This window comes from Nesoenas mayeri, assembly GCF_963082525.1.
Source record: "Nesoenas mayeri genome assembly, chromosome: 3".
NCBI classification, from domain to species: Eukaryota; Metazoa; Chordata; class Aves; order Columbiformes; family Columbidae; genus Nesoenas; species Nesoenas mayeri.
Window position 1 is genome coordinate 97,578,046 of NC_137544.1, and position 14,958 is coordinate 97,593,003.

The 14,958-nt window shown below is 41.3% G+C and overlaps 1 protein-coding gene across 1 annotated transcript in view; it reads right to left on the reverse strand.

Moving 5' to 3' along the window:
* The window catches only part of PTPN14 (protein tyrosine phosphatase non-receptor type 14), a gene marked incomplete at both ends in the record, with an annotated part of 71,101 nt that overhangs the window by 50,576 nt on the left and 5,567 nt on the right, over nucleotides 1-14,958 (reverse strand). Inside the window, one exon of the mRNA XM_080342017.1 lies at nucleotides 11,732-11,901. Coding sequence (XP_080198143.1) covers nucleotides 11,732-11,901 — 170 coding nt within the window. The remainder of the gene's footprint in view (nucleotides 1-11,731; nucleotides 11,902-14,958) is intronic.

Sequence of the window (14,958 nt, forward strand, 5' to 3'; positions counted from 1 at the left end):
ACTGCATCCACTATCACACCTAGGGCTTGCAGACCCTAAATATTCTTACCTGTGGCTGATCCCAACGGGAGAAATGACTAACATCAGCTAGCAGCTCAGAATCAGGCCCTTTGATGAAGTTTGAGAACACTGGCAACACTGAAAAGTCAATGTAACAGATGCCCTGAAATGCTGCCACTTTTCCAGCACAGAGTAGCATTTCCATTTGAAAATACTGTCCATACAAATTTTTAAGTGTCATAACTCTGCACAGCAAAGCCAAGGAACTACGTTCCTCCTGCCTCTGCTGCTGTTCGATTATTTTTTTAAGGTACAGGAAAACCTCAACAACTGCTGTAATCTCTTCTCAGTGCTCTTCTTGATACCAGTAGTAACTGAAACAAAGAAGATATTTTTTTAAAAAGCACCTTAGCTTTAAAGAAGTTTAATCTTGGCATGTGTACACTAAGACAAAAAGAGCTACTTCGCCCTCAAATTTAGTGACAGTTAATTTAGTTCAATTTATCCTTTCTCTTCATGTAATGCAGAATGTCATGAAGTCTGAATGAAAGGAGCAATTCTGCCTTATGGGAGATGAAAAAGTCTCTCTACTTGCTCTTAGTTGTGTCTGTCTGGTTTAAAAAGACAACGATAAACTAACAATCTTCAGGGAACAAAATCTATCAAGACTGATCCTATTGTGAGTCATTCCAACAGCCACTACAGCAGAAGCTTCTTCACAGAGTTTACAGAAACCTCCTGACCTAAGCTCAGTCTTTGCTTCAGAGAGGAGGCAAGGAAGGTGGCAGGGAAGCCACTCTCCATCGCGGCGATGGCGGTGTGCTCCCATCCATCAGGAAACATTAGACATGAATTTCAAGTCTACAGAACATTATTTCTGTTTATAAATGAAAATAAAGTTGATTTTTCATTTGGCATTTTGTATCTCTACATCCTGTCCTAAGCCTGACAGCCCCCACCTGGCTGAAGGTTTCTTGTAGAGTCTTCAAGTATGAATCGATCTAGCTGGGCCATATTGTTAAATAAAACTCCAAACAAATCCTCCAGCTGTGAAAGCAGAAGCTTAGTATCCATACGCTCATCCTTTTGCCTTGAGACAGTCTGCAGTTCAAAGAAAGCAGGATGCTGCTCTCCACTTCAGTTTGCTATTTTCATGATTGCCACTCACAGCAAGATTTAAAATCAGTTTTCAGTATTATTTAAGATAGCCTGCTACAAACGTGAAACAAGAACAGGGGGACATGTTCAGGTCATACAAGCAGACTTGCAACTGATTTTCCATGAACACACATGCACAAAATGGGTACTGTTACCAATACAGCTACAAGTATGCAACCATATGTGTGTGTGGCACTGGGAAATCTAACATGGGAAAGCCAAGGGCCCAGAGGGACAGGATTTAAATAGAACTGATGCCCCAGGTTATCCCAGTGTTTATCAACACATAACACAAGTGTTTATCACCAACAGCGGTGAGGACAGCTTCCTCCCAGGCTGAGAAACAAAAAGCAGTAGGTGTGACTCATCCAAACACGCAGTTTCATACACAAAGCAAGCTCTTCACGGATAAAAAGAGAAGGCCAGGTCTCCAGCCTCAGCACCGTTTCAACTCTCAGATATCACAGAGTAAACATATTGGCCACTCAAAAGGTTTTTGTTTCCTTGCAGGAAGGCAGAAGCCTCTCCTACATCAGAAGCTGGTCAGACCTCCAAAGCAAGTTTCAAAATGCTTTATTTATCTCCTATTCTTTAAGGGTCATAAAATGCCAAGGTTCAAACAGTCTCATGGAACTTTAGCTCTTCTTTCTGGAATTAAGATTCAATCCTGACGGTCCTATGCAATTTAAGACCCAATTTTAAGATGGTGGTTTGCAGCCATGTCCTAATCATAACCAGTTGCTTCACCTAGTGACCAGTGATAGGACACAAGGAAATAGAATGAAGCTGCATCAGGGGACATTTAGGTTGGACATTAGGAAAAGGTTCGTCACTGAGAGGGTGGTCAGTCACAGGAACTGACCAGGGAAGTGGTCACAGCACCGAGCCTGACAGAGTTCAAGGAGCGTCTGGACGATGCTCTTAGTCATATGATTAAGGTTTTCGGTAGTCCTGCAAGGAGCAGGGAATTGGACTCAATGATCCTTATGGGACCCTTCCAACTTGAGATATTCTACAATTCCTCCTCTACCTTGCTGCACATACCTACATTTTCTGTCTGTATGCCTCTGTATTTCTGAAATGGGTGCACAATTAACATGCTCTTACCTCTGAAGCTTCATGTGCCATGAATCAATCTCCCTCCAAGCCATGCTGTTACTGAAGAATGACACTTTTTTATGTGGTAAAGTTAGGTGCTCTTTTTCCTTCTGTTTTTTGAAAGCTATAGAGTACTTGGAACCACGCCTCTCATGCTTTTATTCCCTTGTTTTATGAACCTACTTTGAGTTTTGTTTTGAACACCTAAAAAAAACCCCAGACAGAAATTCATATCATTACCTCCTTTTAAGAGCTGCAAAGTTTAAGGAAAATCCTTACATACTCAATAAAAATCACAAGCACGGACAATAAAATTTTTACATCATTCTACCCAGGTGCAGAATTTTTCCAGAAAAATCTGAAGCATTTCTGGTTCCCAACTATGGTAAAACCCATCCACATTCCTCACTCCCCAAGCAGGAGTCAGCAAGAGCTGCTCAGCATTCAGTGCAGGCTCAGGCCACCCAACCAGGTTCAGCAAGTGTCTCCAACAGCACACGTGCCCAGGTGGACAGGAGAAGACGACACAAAGTGCCTTTTTGCAACTGCAAATGCCCCCACCAGCGTGACTGGCATGGAAGGATTCAAGCTGGTATAGCTAAGATGAGAGAGGAAGCTCTGGCACTGTGTGTAAACCATGTATCATAAGAGAAGAGCAGAAATTGAGAATGTAACCTTTGCTGCCATTTCAAGGAGTCCAATATGAAAGTCTATAGTACTCCAGAAGTATCTGTTCTACTAAAATTGAACACACAAATAGTTCCCATCAGCAAAGCAATATGTAAGAACACATGACTAAGACCCAGAACATAAAATAAGTATTATTTCCTCATGATCAGATGTAAATGTGATACTACCTAAAACCAAGACATTCCTCTTACAACACTGCTGACCATCACAGCCACTGCTTTAAAACACACTAAAGCAAGAATGCAGGCTGAAGTATCCAACACTGTATTTATAGTTATGCAACACTATTTTTTAGAATTGCTACATATGTACTGCCCAACCACACACATGAAAACACTTTCGCTTTCTGGTCTAAAAGCACAGTATAATGTAATAGATTAGATCTAAGCGTCAACAGTTTCTTAAAATATCTGGCACAAAGAGCTCAGCTTTCAATAACCAGCACACAGAGAACAAGCTCCCCATTCACTGAAGAAAGTCAGCTGGGAGAAGGGTTTGCCCTCCTCAGCAAATTATTTTATAAACAGGGAATTAATGTTGAATCTTAGGTCTGTCTTGAAGGAATTCTTATTTCTAAGTCAAAGTTTAAACATCCACTAAAATACACATCCAAAAAGAACCAACTCAAGAATGTTACTGAAAAGCAAATGCATACATTATAATAGTATGAACACAAGAATACCCAAGCAAATACTGCACATTATTTGTTGTTGCTGTCCTCTGAAAACAACATTAAAGCTAATTCAGTTTTAGCTTGTTTACAAGGCAGGCTACAAGCCCAATGTGTGTTTTTTATCCTGCTGTAGCCAGTAATATTAAAAAAAGACTAATAATTAAAACAAAACAATAAAATCATCAAAGGAGCACCAAAATGCAAATATCCCAGATATTTGTCTAAGCCTGGGTGGCCATTCGAGGCTCTTAAGACTCATTGAGCTTGCAAGCAGTTCCAGAGCTGCTCCCCTGACTGGGCAGCCTGAGCTCTTGAGCTCCTGGATGGCAGTTGGGGTGGCTGAGAGCATTGCTGTTTAGTCCCAAATTCCTGCTGCTGGAAGGAAGGGGGAGAAAAAACAATCAAGTTGACATCACCAAGTCACCTCAGGATTCATCCACAGTTTTGTCCAACTGAAGCGAAGTGGGATCCCTGGGGATCCAACAACCATCTCCAGGTAGCAATGAATCCCAGAGCTCACCTTTCTCCCAGTCTTGGGAGATACGGTGCAGTTCCAGTCATGAGACAATCAGCACCAGGACCATGATCAGGACCAGGACGTGTAGAGTCAGGCAGGCTGGTAACCATGGTCTAAACTAAAATAGGATTCTGTTCCTGCAGAAATTTCCTTGCCTCCTGTCAATTTATACATTTCAGCTCCAGAGTTCCTGCTGCTTCCTCTGGGAGACCCCACCACAACGTTTCATGAATATTTTCACAAAGACGGCATTTACACTGGTACTTGTCCTAAACTCTTCTTTTATTGTGTTTCCCGACACAGTGCCTACCTGCAGCATTGTATACTAGTTCTTCAATTAAAAACCAAAGAATTAGTACCACCACATATAGGTCAGTTGGCACCCCAAGCCACTTTACAGTTGTTCCCCACCATTCTCCTGTAAAAACTACCCAGTAATTTGACTTTCCAAATCATTTATCTGAGAACAAAAGGATTGACAGGAATCATGGGATGAAATTATTAATATCTTCCATTTCTAAGGTCTGACACTCTGACAGAATATCCTGTCCTTTTCTGTTCATTTGATATGACTTCCATGTATAGAAATTATCGTCTTCATTCATGTGGATCATTTAAAATTACAGTCCATTGACCTATAGCTCTCTATAAAACAGCAATTATATATACATAATTTATATAATTATAAGTTGGAAACATTCTGTTAGAAGAAAAGAGCTACACTGGTTTATGCTGTGCAAGGATCCAGCCCAATACAAGAAACAGGTAAAGCAAATCAGCAGAGATGTTTTTTAACTGGAAATAGTTAAAAACATCGGACCATTCTGATCATAAGTATCATATTTGTGTTGAAGAGCAGAGTCTTGCTTCTTGATGAGGAGGTGCATCATCCTTCCAGCTGGCCAACCCACCCAGCTCTCTCCAATGCCAAGAGAGGGCTGTGGTTGATGGGCTTTCCCACATGGAGTGAGCAGAGCCGCTCCATAAGTGTGGCACAGCTGATGGGAGTTACGACATTTCCCAGAAAAGAGGGCAATGAGAAACTGGTTGCATTCATTCCTCTGGAAGCTACACAGGCTGCTCCCACAAACCGTCTTAAAACATGTGCCGGGAAAAAGCACAACGTAAATGTGAAATGATTAAGTGTTCTTGGGAAGAGAGAAATTTGGACAAGGCTGCCCAAAAACCAGACTTTTTTCCTGCTCAGTTACACTCGTAATACAGAATGGTTAAAACCTGACTTAAATCTCCAGGTGTGAGAGACCAAACTCTGGCCTTTTGTTGTCTGAATACTCCACCTTCCAACTTGCCGCATATCACTCAGTTCTTGTTCATTTGCCCACGCGCTTATCTTAATCATCCATCTCCTCTCATCCTGCATGATATTTCTCTGTACTTTTGTAGGAAAAAAAAATGTGTTGCTGAATTCCTAAGAACCATTTGCATTAAAAAAAAAAAAAAAAAGCTAAAAAAAAAATCCTACAGTTCTACCAGAGGTGTATTAGCAAGCATGGCCACATAACCTGTCACAGCCCATCACTCCAGGCAAGCACAGTCAAGGCCGTCCTGAACAAATCCAATGGTACATGTCGTGCTGGGTTTTTTTCTGACACGCTGTCATATACAAAACAATCATTTTGGACAATGAAGTCACCACAGTGCTCAAATCAACTACCATGAACTCCAAGGTACACACAGAGACTTCTCCGACACCACAAGCTGCAGGTGTGACCAAGCATGAAAAGCAAAGAAGCCTCACGTACTTTATAACCTTAACAGCCTTTAAAAGGGTTCCACATCACTGAGCTTGCCACAAAACCAAGCTGGAACGGGAGGATATGTTATATCCAGCATTAACACAGCAATTAAAAGCACCATGTAAAGACTGCAGTGACCAGTACAAAATCCCAGCTGCTTGTACCTGTATTAAAAGCTAGCAACACAGGAGGATGTGAAACTTTAGCTTGTTCAAAAAAAAATAGTAAAGTAAAGTAGACTAAAAACAAAGATAAGCTCAAGCAGGCAAGACATTTAAGAAGGACATTTTTGAGAGGAATGAAAAAAGTCCAGAGTTTATTTAAAAAAAAAAAGTAGGTTTGCCAGAATATTTTTCCCTGTAAATATCAAGCATTCAAACACTATTTTTTCCCTCTGCTTTATCCTGCAGTGATTTAAAAATTCGTACTGTCCTCAGAGTCTACAGCTTGTACGTGTTAGAGGAGTGTCTGTTTAAAAATTCTTCACCTAACACTTGAAGAAAAACAAGGGGAAAGGCAGAGAATTGTGTAGAAAAAAATATTTCCATAAAAGATAAACAGAAAAAAAAATCAGGTACAAGAAATGCTGAAGAAAAGGGTGGGGTGGCAAAACACCAGCTGAAATAAATGCTCGTGTAGTTACAGGAGGATAAGTTTGAGGCTGATTTTTCACAGGCCCTCCAGAAAAGAGGCCTGGCAGCCACAGGCTTTAATTTTCCACCTGCAAACACATTCATTCCCACACTTCGCAGGTGCAGCCACCCCATTCCAAACACTCTGTGTTTTCTTTCACAGGAAAGCCATACAGCACATTCTTCAGGGAAAATGCAGAGCTGACACGCAAACTTGGGGCAAAAGCCCAATGCAGCTCAGTACAGATGCTGGAATACGTCCATCCCCACACAGTCGCACACACCAGACCTACCACGCACAGCACCATGGGGATCCAGCCCCACTGGTGGCACCTGCTCTCATTTCACAGGATTATGCCCCATCTGCCACAGCACTAACACCATATGATATTACTGAGTACAGAACACATAGTAACATACTGAAAGCTTCTTCCAAGAAAGAAAAAACAACAGAAAAACAGAGCAAAGCACACCTTAATTCCTTCACAGAAGGCACAGCAGTATCACGTGTGAAGACAGAGATACTGTAGGGAGCAAAATGTAACTACATTTTCTCCTTAAAATTCTGGAAAAAAAGAAAAAAGGCCATGGATCGTGTGATACTTGTGCAGAAAACAGCATCACACCCACATTTTCAGAAAGCCACAGGAGTGTGTGGGTTCTCTGTTTTTGGAACAAGAGCATAGTGAAAGCAAGCTTGTTTACTTTAGACACTGTACAAAGGCTTATTTTTTAAAAAATAAATGGTTGAAAAGATGCTCCCCCTCTGAGGAGTTAGCAGAAAATAAAAGGCAGATTTATATTTCTAATCTATGCAAATATCTGCTCTACAGGGCATCACAGAGACTGCTTTATATCAGACAGTATGCAGTTCCCAGGTGCTTTAAATATGCCAAAAGCATGCGGAGCATCTCCACCTGCGACGGCTGCTCACTCTGAGAACAGCTGGATGACTAAAAAGAGGTTGTCTAAGTAGCCCTTTATGAAAAATGCCTTTTGCTAATGTGTCAACCCCCATACTCTCACCCAAATGCTTCTGCTGTAGCTGCCATCAAGCCTGGAGAAGGCTTTTTCAAGTTGTTTGGTTGGGGGTTTTTTTTGTGTTTGTTTGTTTGGTTTGTTTTTAATTCGGTTTATCACAAATTCTTCTAGAAATTTTTGAAATATAGCAATTACAATATGGTGAAACTCCTACTGACACCTTAAGAAATTATCATTCATAATTAGAAGGCCCAATGCCAAGAGTACAATGCTATTACGCTGAAGGGAAGGCGTAGCAATAACATTTCATTGCCATTACCAGAAAGAAGAGACAGGTACTCTACAACTGGTGGCTGCTCTCTGTATGCTGCCCAAGGACATTGTCAAGAAGCTTCTGCCACAGGTCACAGGTTCTGTCCTGAGGAGCCTCATCATCCACACTCCAAGTCACTAACCTAACAAGACTGATGATATCCTGCTGGGGCTTCTTACCCTTTCCCAGTGCTCTACTGCAAGTCACAGAGTCAGATCTGACCTACTAGAACAGTTAATATACTCTCTGTCTCATCTTTTTTTGCAGGCCTCTGAGGTTGACTTCAAAGAGCTGTTAGCTGAATAAATCACTCTGGTGGTCTTGCCTCTTAGTTTTCCTTCCCAAGGATCCCACAGGCCCTTCTTTCTCATATTATCAGAAATACCTCTTACAAATTAGCTACAGACATCCCAGTTTCAGTCATGGCTGTGCTTGTGTTTAGATGACAGGCACTCACAGCTGTACAGGTCCTCAGTAACCTGTTACATGGTCAATCCAGGTAACCCATTCGCCCACTCAATACCCATCCACACCTTTGAAATGATGAGGTCATTTGGGCACAAACTGAAATATGAAAAAATCCTTCCAAATATAAAAACCCCTTCTTTATTGCAAGGGTGATTGAACACTGGAACAGGTTTCCCAGAAAAGGTGTGGTTTCTCTCTGTCCATGGAGATATTCAAAACTGAATTGGACACCGTTCTAGAGCAATCTCCTCTAGTTGACCCTGCTCCGAGCAGATGATCTCCAGAGGTACCTTCCATCCACAGCCATTCTGCAACTCTGTGGTTAGCACTGCTACTTGCGTTGAGCTTCAGCAAGTCAAATGACATTCCCACGCTGCACCACAGAAGGACAGCACTCGCTTCTTACCAGACTACTTCTCCACTTCTCTCCCAGCATGTCACATACAGACAGGTTTCCAGAGAGCCTTCACCATGGGAGGACATAGTGCTTGGGGTAGTGTTACTCACCCTTATTTCTGCATCCACATTTGGCTTGCGTGACACACAAGAAGTTACTGGCAAAACCATGATGAGCTCCTGACCACTACCAACACCTGCAGGCAGCTAAAATCCAGGAGCCTACAGGCATAATTAGCATTTTAGACTTCCAACAGTAATGATAACATGTAAAGAAGTTATGATTTTATGACTAATTATGGTTTCACCTAAATATGAATTATCTTATGTGTACAAGGATTCTTTCTGTTGGTCTCAATTGCCAAACAATATCAGAATACAAAATGATCCACAAATTGTTTTGAAGAATCAGATGGTTTTTCAAAATAAAAATGACTAAGGAACACTGACTCAGAGCCACTGCTCAACCCCTCAAGTAATGATCCTTTCAAACAACAAAACCTAAAAGTCTTGGATCATTTTGCCTCTTTGCAATGACAGTACATGAGGTGCATGGGGCTGCAGCTGCTGGAAGCAAGGAGGAATATCCACTCAAAATCAGCTACCAAGCCAAAGTCTGTAATCCTACAGATCAGAGTAAACCACCTCAGTAAACTAATTCCTTGTTTTTTTTAATACTTGTGGATTATGTGTTTGCTGAAATACTCTCAGAAGACTTATCATCTTCAAGGAATATTAATCAACCCTGGAAATTCTGGAGTTTACAATTAACTAAAAGCCTGGACAGAGAGATGGGTTTCACCTCAAGCTCCAAACATGGCCAGGGAAGCTCAGGGCTGGAGACATTTCCACCAAGAGGGTTACAAAGGTAAAAGCTTCGCTGCTAGTAGTGCTGTCACTGGCTTTGCATCTTCAGCCTTTGGTAGTGGCTTTGTTTTGGGGTTTGTTTGTGGTGCTTCTGCAGCTTCCCAGAAGGAGATGAAGAGTCTGCTCCTAAGTTTTGCATTTAAGACAAGTTTGTCATTTGTATGTAAATATAAGTCAAAAACACAGGCACTGACTGGGCGAGTCTAGTGCCTACCTCACCATCACAGGTAATCGTACCATGATCAAGCCTAATCCTCAAAGCAGCCAGTCTCAGTTTCAAAACAGATGTTTAATCAGGTTCCCAAGAGCAAACAAAGACAAAAAAAAACCTGCCAAAAAAGCCCCATCAGTCCACATAATCACACTTTAGACTAAGCCTTTTTCTGCCATTGGTTTCAGAAGAGTCCTCCATGGCCGCACCACTCACTGCTTCAAGTACGAGATTTACTGCATCTACCTAGAACTGCCCAGATGAAGGTTTGCTGCCATCGCATCAGCTACAGTGAAGAAGTTCCACTTCAGGGAAGAAGAAGAAAAGAAAGAAAGAAAAAAAAAAACCATCTTACAGGCTATTCTGAGATCCATTAGTAAGCTTCTGCTTTTGCTGCAGACGTTTAAAGAAAAGAGGCACTTATAAGACTCTGCAGCTTATGTTATCAATCACTTCGGAAAGATAAACAATTCAGCAGGCACTCCAATTGAGAGCGCTGTGAAGTTCAATTGCCACTGAAATGTTTTGTTATTACCAACCTGGGCAGAATGAGCAAAGACACCTCTGCAGGTGAGCTATGAATGAGCAATCAGCACTGCAGGCTGCAGCTTGAAGAGGTAACAGCAGCCAAGTAGCTACAACGCTTCCTTGCACACATCTAGGCCGGGATCGGGCTGACAACAGTGAGCAACAGACACAGAGCAACATTACAGACATTCCAACTCCACGTTATATAATTCTGAAGCAAAAGTTATGAGGCTTCCCTCTCCTAACACATACAAAGCAGGAACACACAGATACAGACAAGCATCAATGTTCAGTCTATTCCCAGGGAAATTTAAGTTTTGTGATGCTTTCAGCCCACTGTTTGGCAAGAATTCTGCATATACAGTAGTCACAGCACTGCTTGACAGCTGTCATTTCAAGAATCAACTCTTTTGTATCCTACCAAAGTCAATTCTCTCGTCCAGTGTTAAGAAAAAAATCCTTTAAAATAAACAATCTGCAACATAAAAAAAGCCCAGATTACATCTTGCACACCTTCTAGAATTAAAGCAACTCTTTCTCCACTATTCATACATCCTTTTTAGACATGATGGCCATGTGGGAATTTCCAGTTTGCAGCAACAGAACACTTTTTTCAGTGGGGAGGCTTCTGCCACTCTGTAACCCTCACCCACTTCTTTCAGGCTTTACCTCCAGTTCTGTTGATGCAACTTTGCTCTAGACCAGATAAATGAAATAACTTTAGTTAAAAAGAAAACAAGCCCAACCCTTTTTGGGTGAGGTGGGCTTCCCAGCGCCCCCCCACCTCCTTTTTTAATTTAAATACAGCACAGATGTGCAAAAACCACACAGTGATGTGGTTTACAAGAATAGCCCCTCAAAACAGTTGCATTTTTACAACTAAAGCACAGAGCTCTGAATAAAAGAGTAATTCCCACTGAAGCTGTTTGCAAAGATGCACCCTGATCATAATTAAAGGACTAATACCCTCTAACAATTTAAATCCTTTTGTTAAGTGTAAGGGGGAAAAATCAGTAGTGGGATGGGCAAAAACCAGAAAAGATGCCAGTTTACTTTCAGCAAAGCACAGGTAGACACAAGAATAATAAACTAAAACTGTATATAGAGGTCCTTTTCCTATGGCTTCCATTTAATCAGTAGAAAAAAGTATGGTTACCTTGGTCTGCTTTAAAATTTATGTCAGGTGTTTAAACATATGTCTATTATTCCCTTTTCATTTGTGCAGCTGGTCACCCATCATCATTCCACAATACCACTTTTTTTCACCCCTCCAAACAGATACAAACAAGTAGTGATTTCTCTCCCTTTTCCTTGTTCGGGCGACCATCAAGAAAGGAAAGAACCAGATGATACCTGAGCAATTATTGAATGCCAGAAGCAGAGCAACTGTCAGCTCCCTCCCAGCTATATCACAATAGTGTGAACAGGGGGAAACCACATACCTTGTCACCTCCTGCTGCAGTCGGGAAACACTGGGCACATAGAACATTACTCCAAAGAAAAGCAAAGGCTCATTGGCAAATTTGTCCAGCTGCTTCTTCAGAGGCTTTTCCAGTTCAACCCAGCGGGTTTGCTGGCTCTTGCTGAGAAACCAAAGGCCGAAGTAGTGTGTCTAGATAAAGAGACAAGAGAGTGTCAGCTTACCTTTTTCAGCTAGATTACACACACTATCAATGACACAAATGCAAATAAGAAGAGATGGCACTGTGTACATTTTTCCATATGCAAAATCAGAGTAATTTATTTTTTACCATCCTTTTTTTATTTTTAGGACAATCTTGAATAAGGAATTCATATTGCAATACAATATACTTCATGGAGTATTACCTACCCCTTACCATCTCTCCCAAAAGGAAATTAAAGAGCTCTATCTGACATTATGGCACAGGTAACATAAATGATTTACAGAGTGTCTGAGTCTTTGTTTTCTTCTACATCTGTGCCTCATGAACAGACAGCAAACATTAAGTCTGAATCAAAGCACAATGGCTTCGTGAGACTTTGGATCAGGCTCACTGCAGGCAAAGGACAAAGACTCTTCCAAGTATAAAAAAGAATGCAAACCCATGTGCATATGTCAAAATATATTTACCAATAGCAGAACCATTTCCCCAATACAGAACATGTCTACTTTTTTTTTTTTTAAATGCACTTATAAAGTTTTATGATGGACAAGTATTACGTTTAAGATGTGCATCACACACCCAAGTTGTTTGCTCAAGCTCTTACAGAAATACCAGGTTGCAAACCTCAGCTATTTCCTATCATGTGTAAATCTCAAAGGCTGTAGAATCTCCTGCATAAGCCACATGGGACTGTTGCTGGTGGAGAGTAATGAACAAGGAACAGCATTCACAACTATAGAGCTTCAAACACTACAAGCTGCTAATAAGCAGCTGAAGGAGTAGCCAACCCGTCATGAAGGATTCTGTCAAAAAGCCCTAAAAACACTGTATTAAACACACTGATCTGCTACTGCAGGCAAACGCATACTATAATTAACACTGAGTACTACAACCACAGATCTGAAGAAAAGGCAGAAAAAAGTGTTTGTGTTTAGCAAACAAACTAATCTAACTTTAGCCCTAACTGTGAAGTTCGTATCAACATCTTTTAAGCCAACAGCATCTGGAGATTTCCAGCAATGCCTTCAATATAAAATACCACTCTGTACTAATACCAGAATGAATGAAACAAACTGTGAGAGGAACTTCTGCAGACACCAAGCAGATTTAGGATCTGAAAGTAGCATCACTACTATTTCTGCATATTTCTGTGATTTCAGTAAACTTTCTTGGTGTTTAATCCAAATGACTCCCTGTTCAGCAAAAACTTGCCAGTAGTTTCCATTAGATTTTATTAACCCTAAAACAAATAAAATACTTATTCTGTTGTTATAGCTTAACTTGCCAGTACAACAATCCTTCCACAGGTAGTCACAATCCGTCATACATAGCACCACATTTTAAATAAAGATATTTAGGAGAAAGAATAGAAAACCCCTATTTGCTATCGTATAAAGCTTTCATTGGAAATTACCTTCAATACATTCAAAAAGTTTGGCCTATAAATCAACCATCAAGATTTCACCAGCTGGATTTCCCAGATGTTCACACTTTTAAATAAAATTCTTCAAAAGTAGCAAACATATTGCAACCATTACACTTTGCAAAAGCCACCATCAACAGCCTTTTTCACTTTGGTAAGGATACTTCTCCAAAAAACATTGCATGCCCTGTGACTTGGCATGCAACACAAGGGCAACTAGTGCAATATTGAAAAATTAAAATGCTTAGAAATGACAACAAGCCAGCACGGGCAACACTGCTCCAGCTATTTTATAGCTGAGGGCATGCAAGAGAGAATCATTTGCAAAAACTCTGGAGTGCAGGTGTATTTACTTTAGGGTCTCATTATGCACATATTTTCAACTTTGGAGAACATCCAGACTAGAATTTAACCAAGGTGGTAATTAATTCATCTTGATTCCTCAATTAAGCCTGACAAACCGAAGTGTAGCCTGAACACTGCTCAGTCCTTTCTCTTTAAGGACAGTTTGGTACAATGAAGCTTTTTTTGAAGAGAATCAATGTAGTATTATTTCTTTCTAGAATTTAAAGGTATCTTCAATAAATCAGACAATCCAGGGCACAAATCAAGAAGTCAGCATAAGATAAACTTAAACCAAAACTAACTAATTCACTGATACATGTCTACTCACCCTCTGTAGTAACCATTGGATAAAAAAGGTCTTTCTGACTAGCTCACCATGACAGTAATTAGATTAAAATGAAGACGGGAGGGACAGTGGACACAGCAAAGGAAAGGAATCCACGTGAAGGCAGAAAAAAGGACAGTCACTTTACCACATCACAAGGGAAATCCTTTAATGAACAGGACTTGGGGGTGTTGGTTGATGAGAAGCTCAACGTGAGCCAGCAATGTGCACTCACAGCCCAGAGAGCCAACCTCGATGCAGCCCAGTGTGCTGCGTGGCATCAAAAGCAGCGTGGCCAGCAGGTTGAGGGAGGTGATTCTGCCCCTCTGCTCCACTCTGGTGAGATCCCACCTGGAGGCTTGTGCACAGCTCTGGGACCCTCAGCACAGGAAAGACATGGACCTGTTGGAGAGGGGCCAGAGGAGGACACAAAAATGATCGAAGGGCTGGAACAGCTCTCTACAAGGACAGGCTGAGAGAGTTGGGGTTGTTCCGCCTGGAGAAGAGAAGGTTCCAGGGAGACCTTATGACAGCCTTGCAGTACCTAAAGGGGACCTACAAGAAAGCTGGAGAGGGACTCTTTACAAGGACAGGTAGTGATAGGGCTAATGGCTTTTAACTGAAAGAGGGTAGATTCAGATTAAAGGAAGAAATTCTTCACCACAAGGGTGGTGAGGAACTAGAACAGGCTGCTCAGAGAAGTTGTGGATGCCCGATCCCTGGAAGTGTTCAAGGTCAGGCTGCATGGGACTTTGAGCAACCTGGTCTAGCGGAAGGTGGAATTAATTGATCTTTAAAGTCCCTTCCAACCCAAACCATTCTATGATACACTTGCAAAATCACTGCATGGCAGCTCATGCTCAGCAAGAAACAGCACAGAGCTGTGAAAACAGATCTTCCATATTACTTTAAAAAGTAAACATTCACATCACCTCAGACCCAAATTTGCAG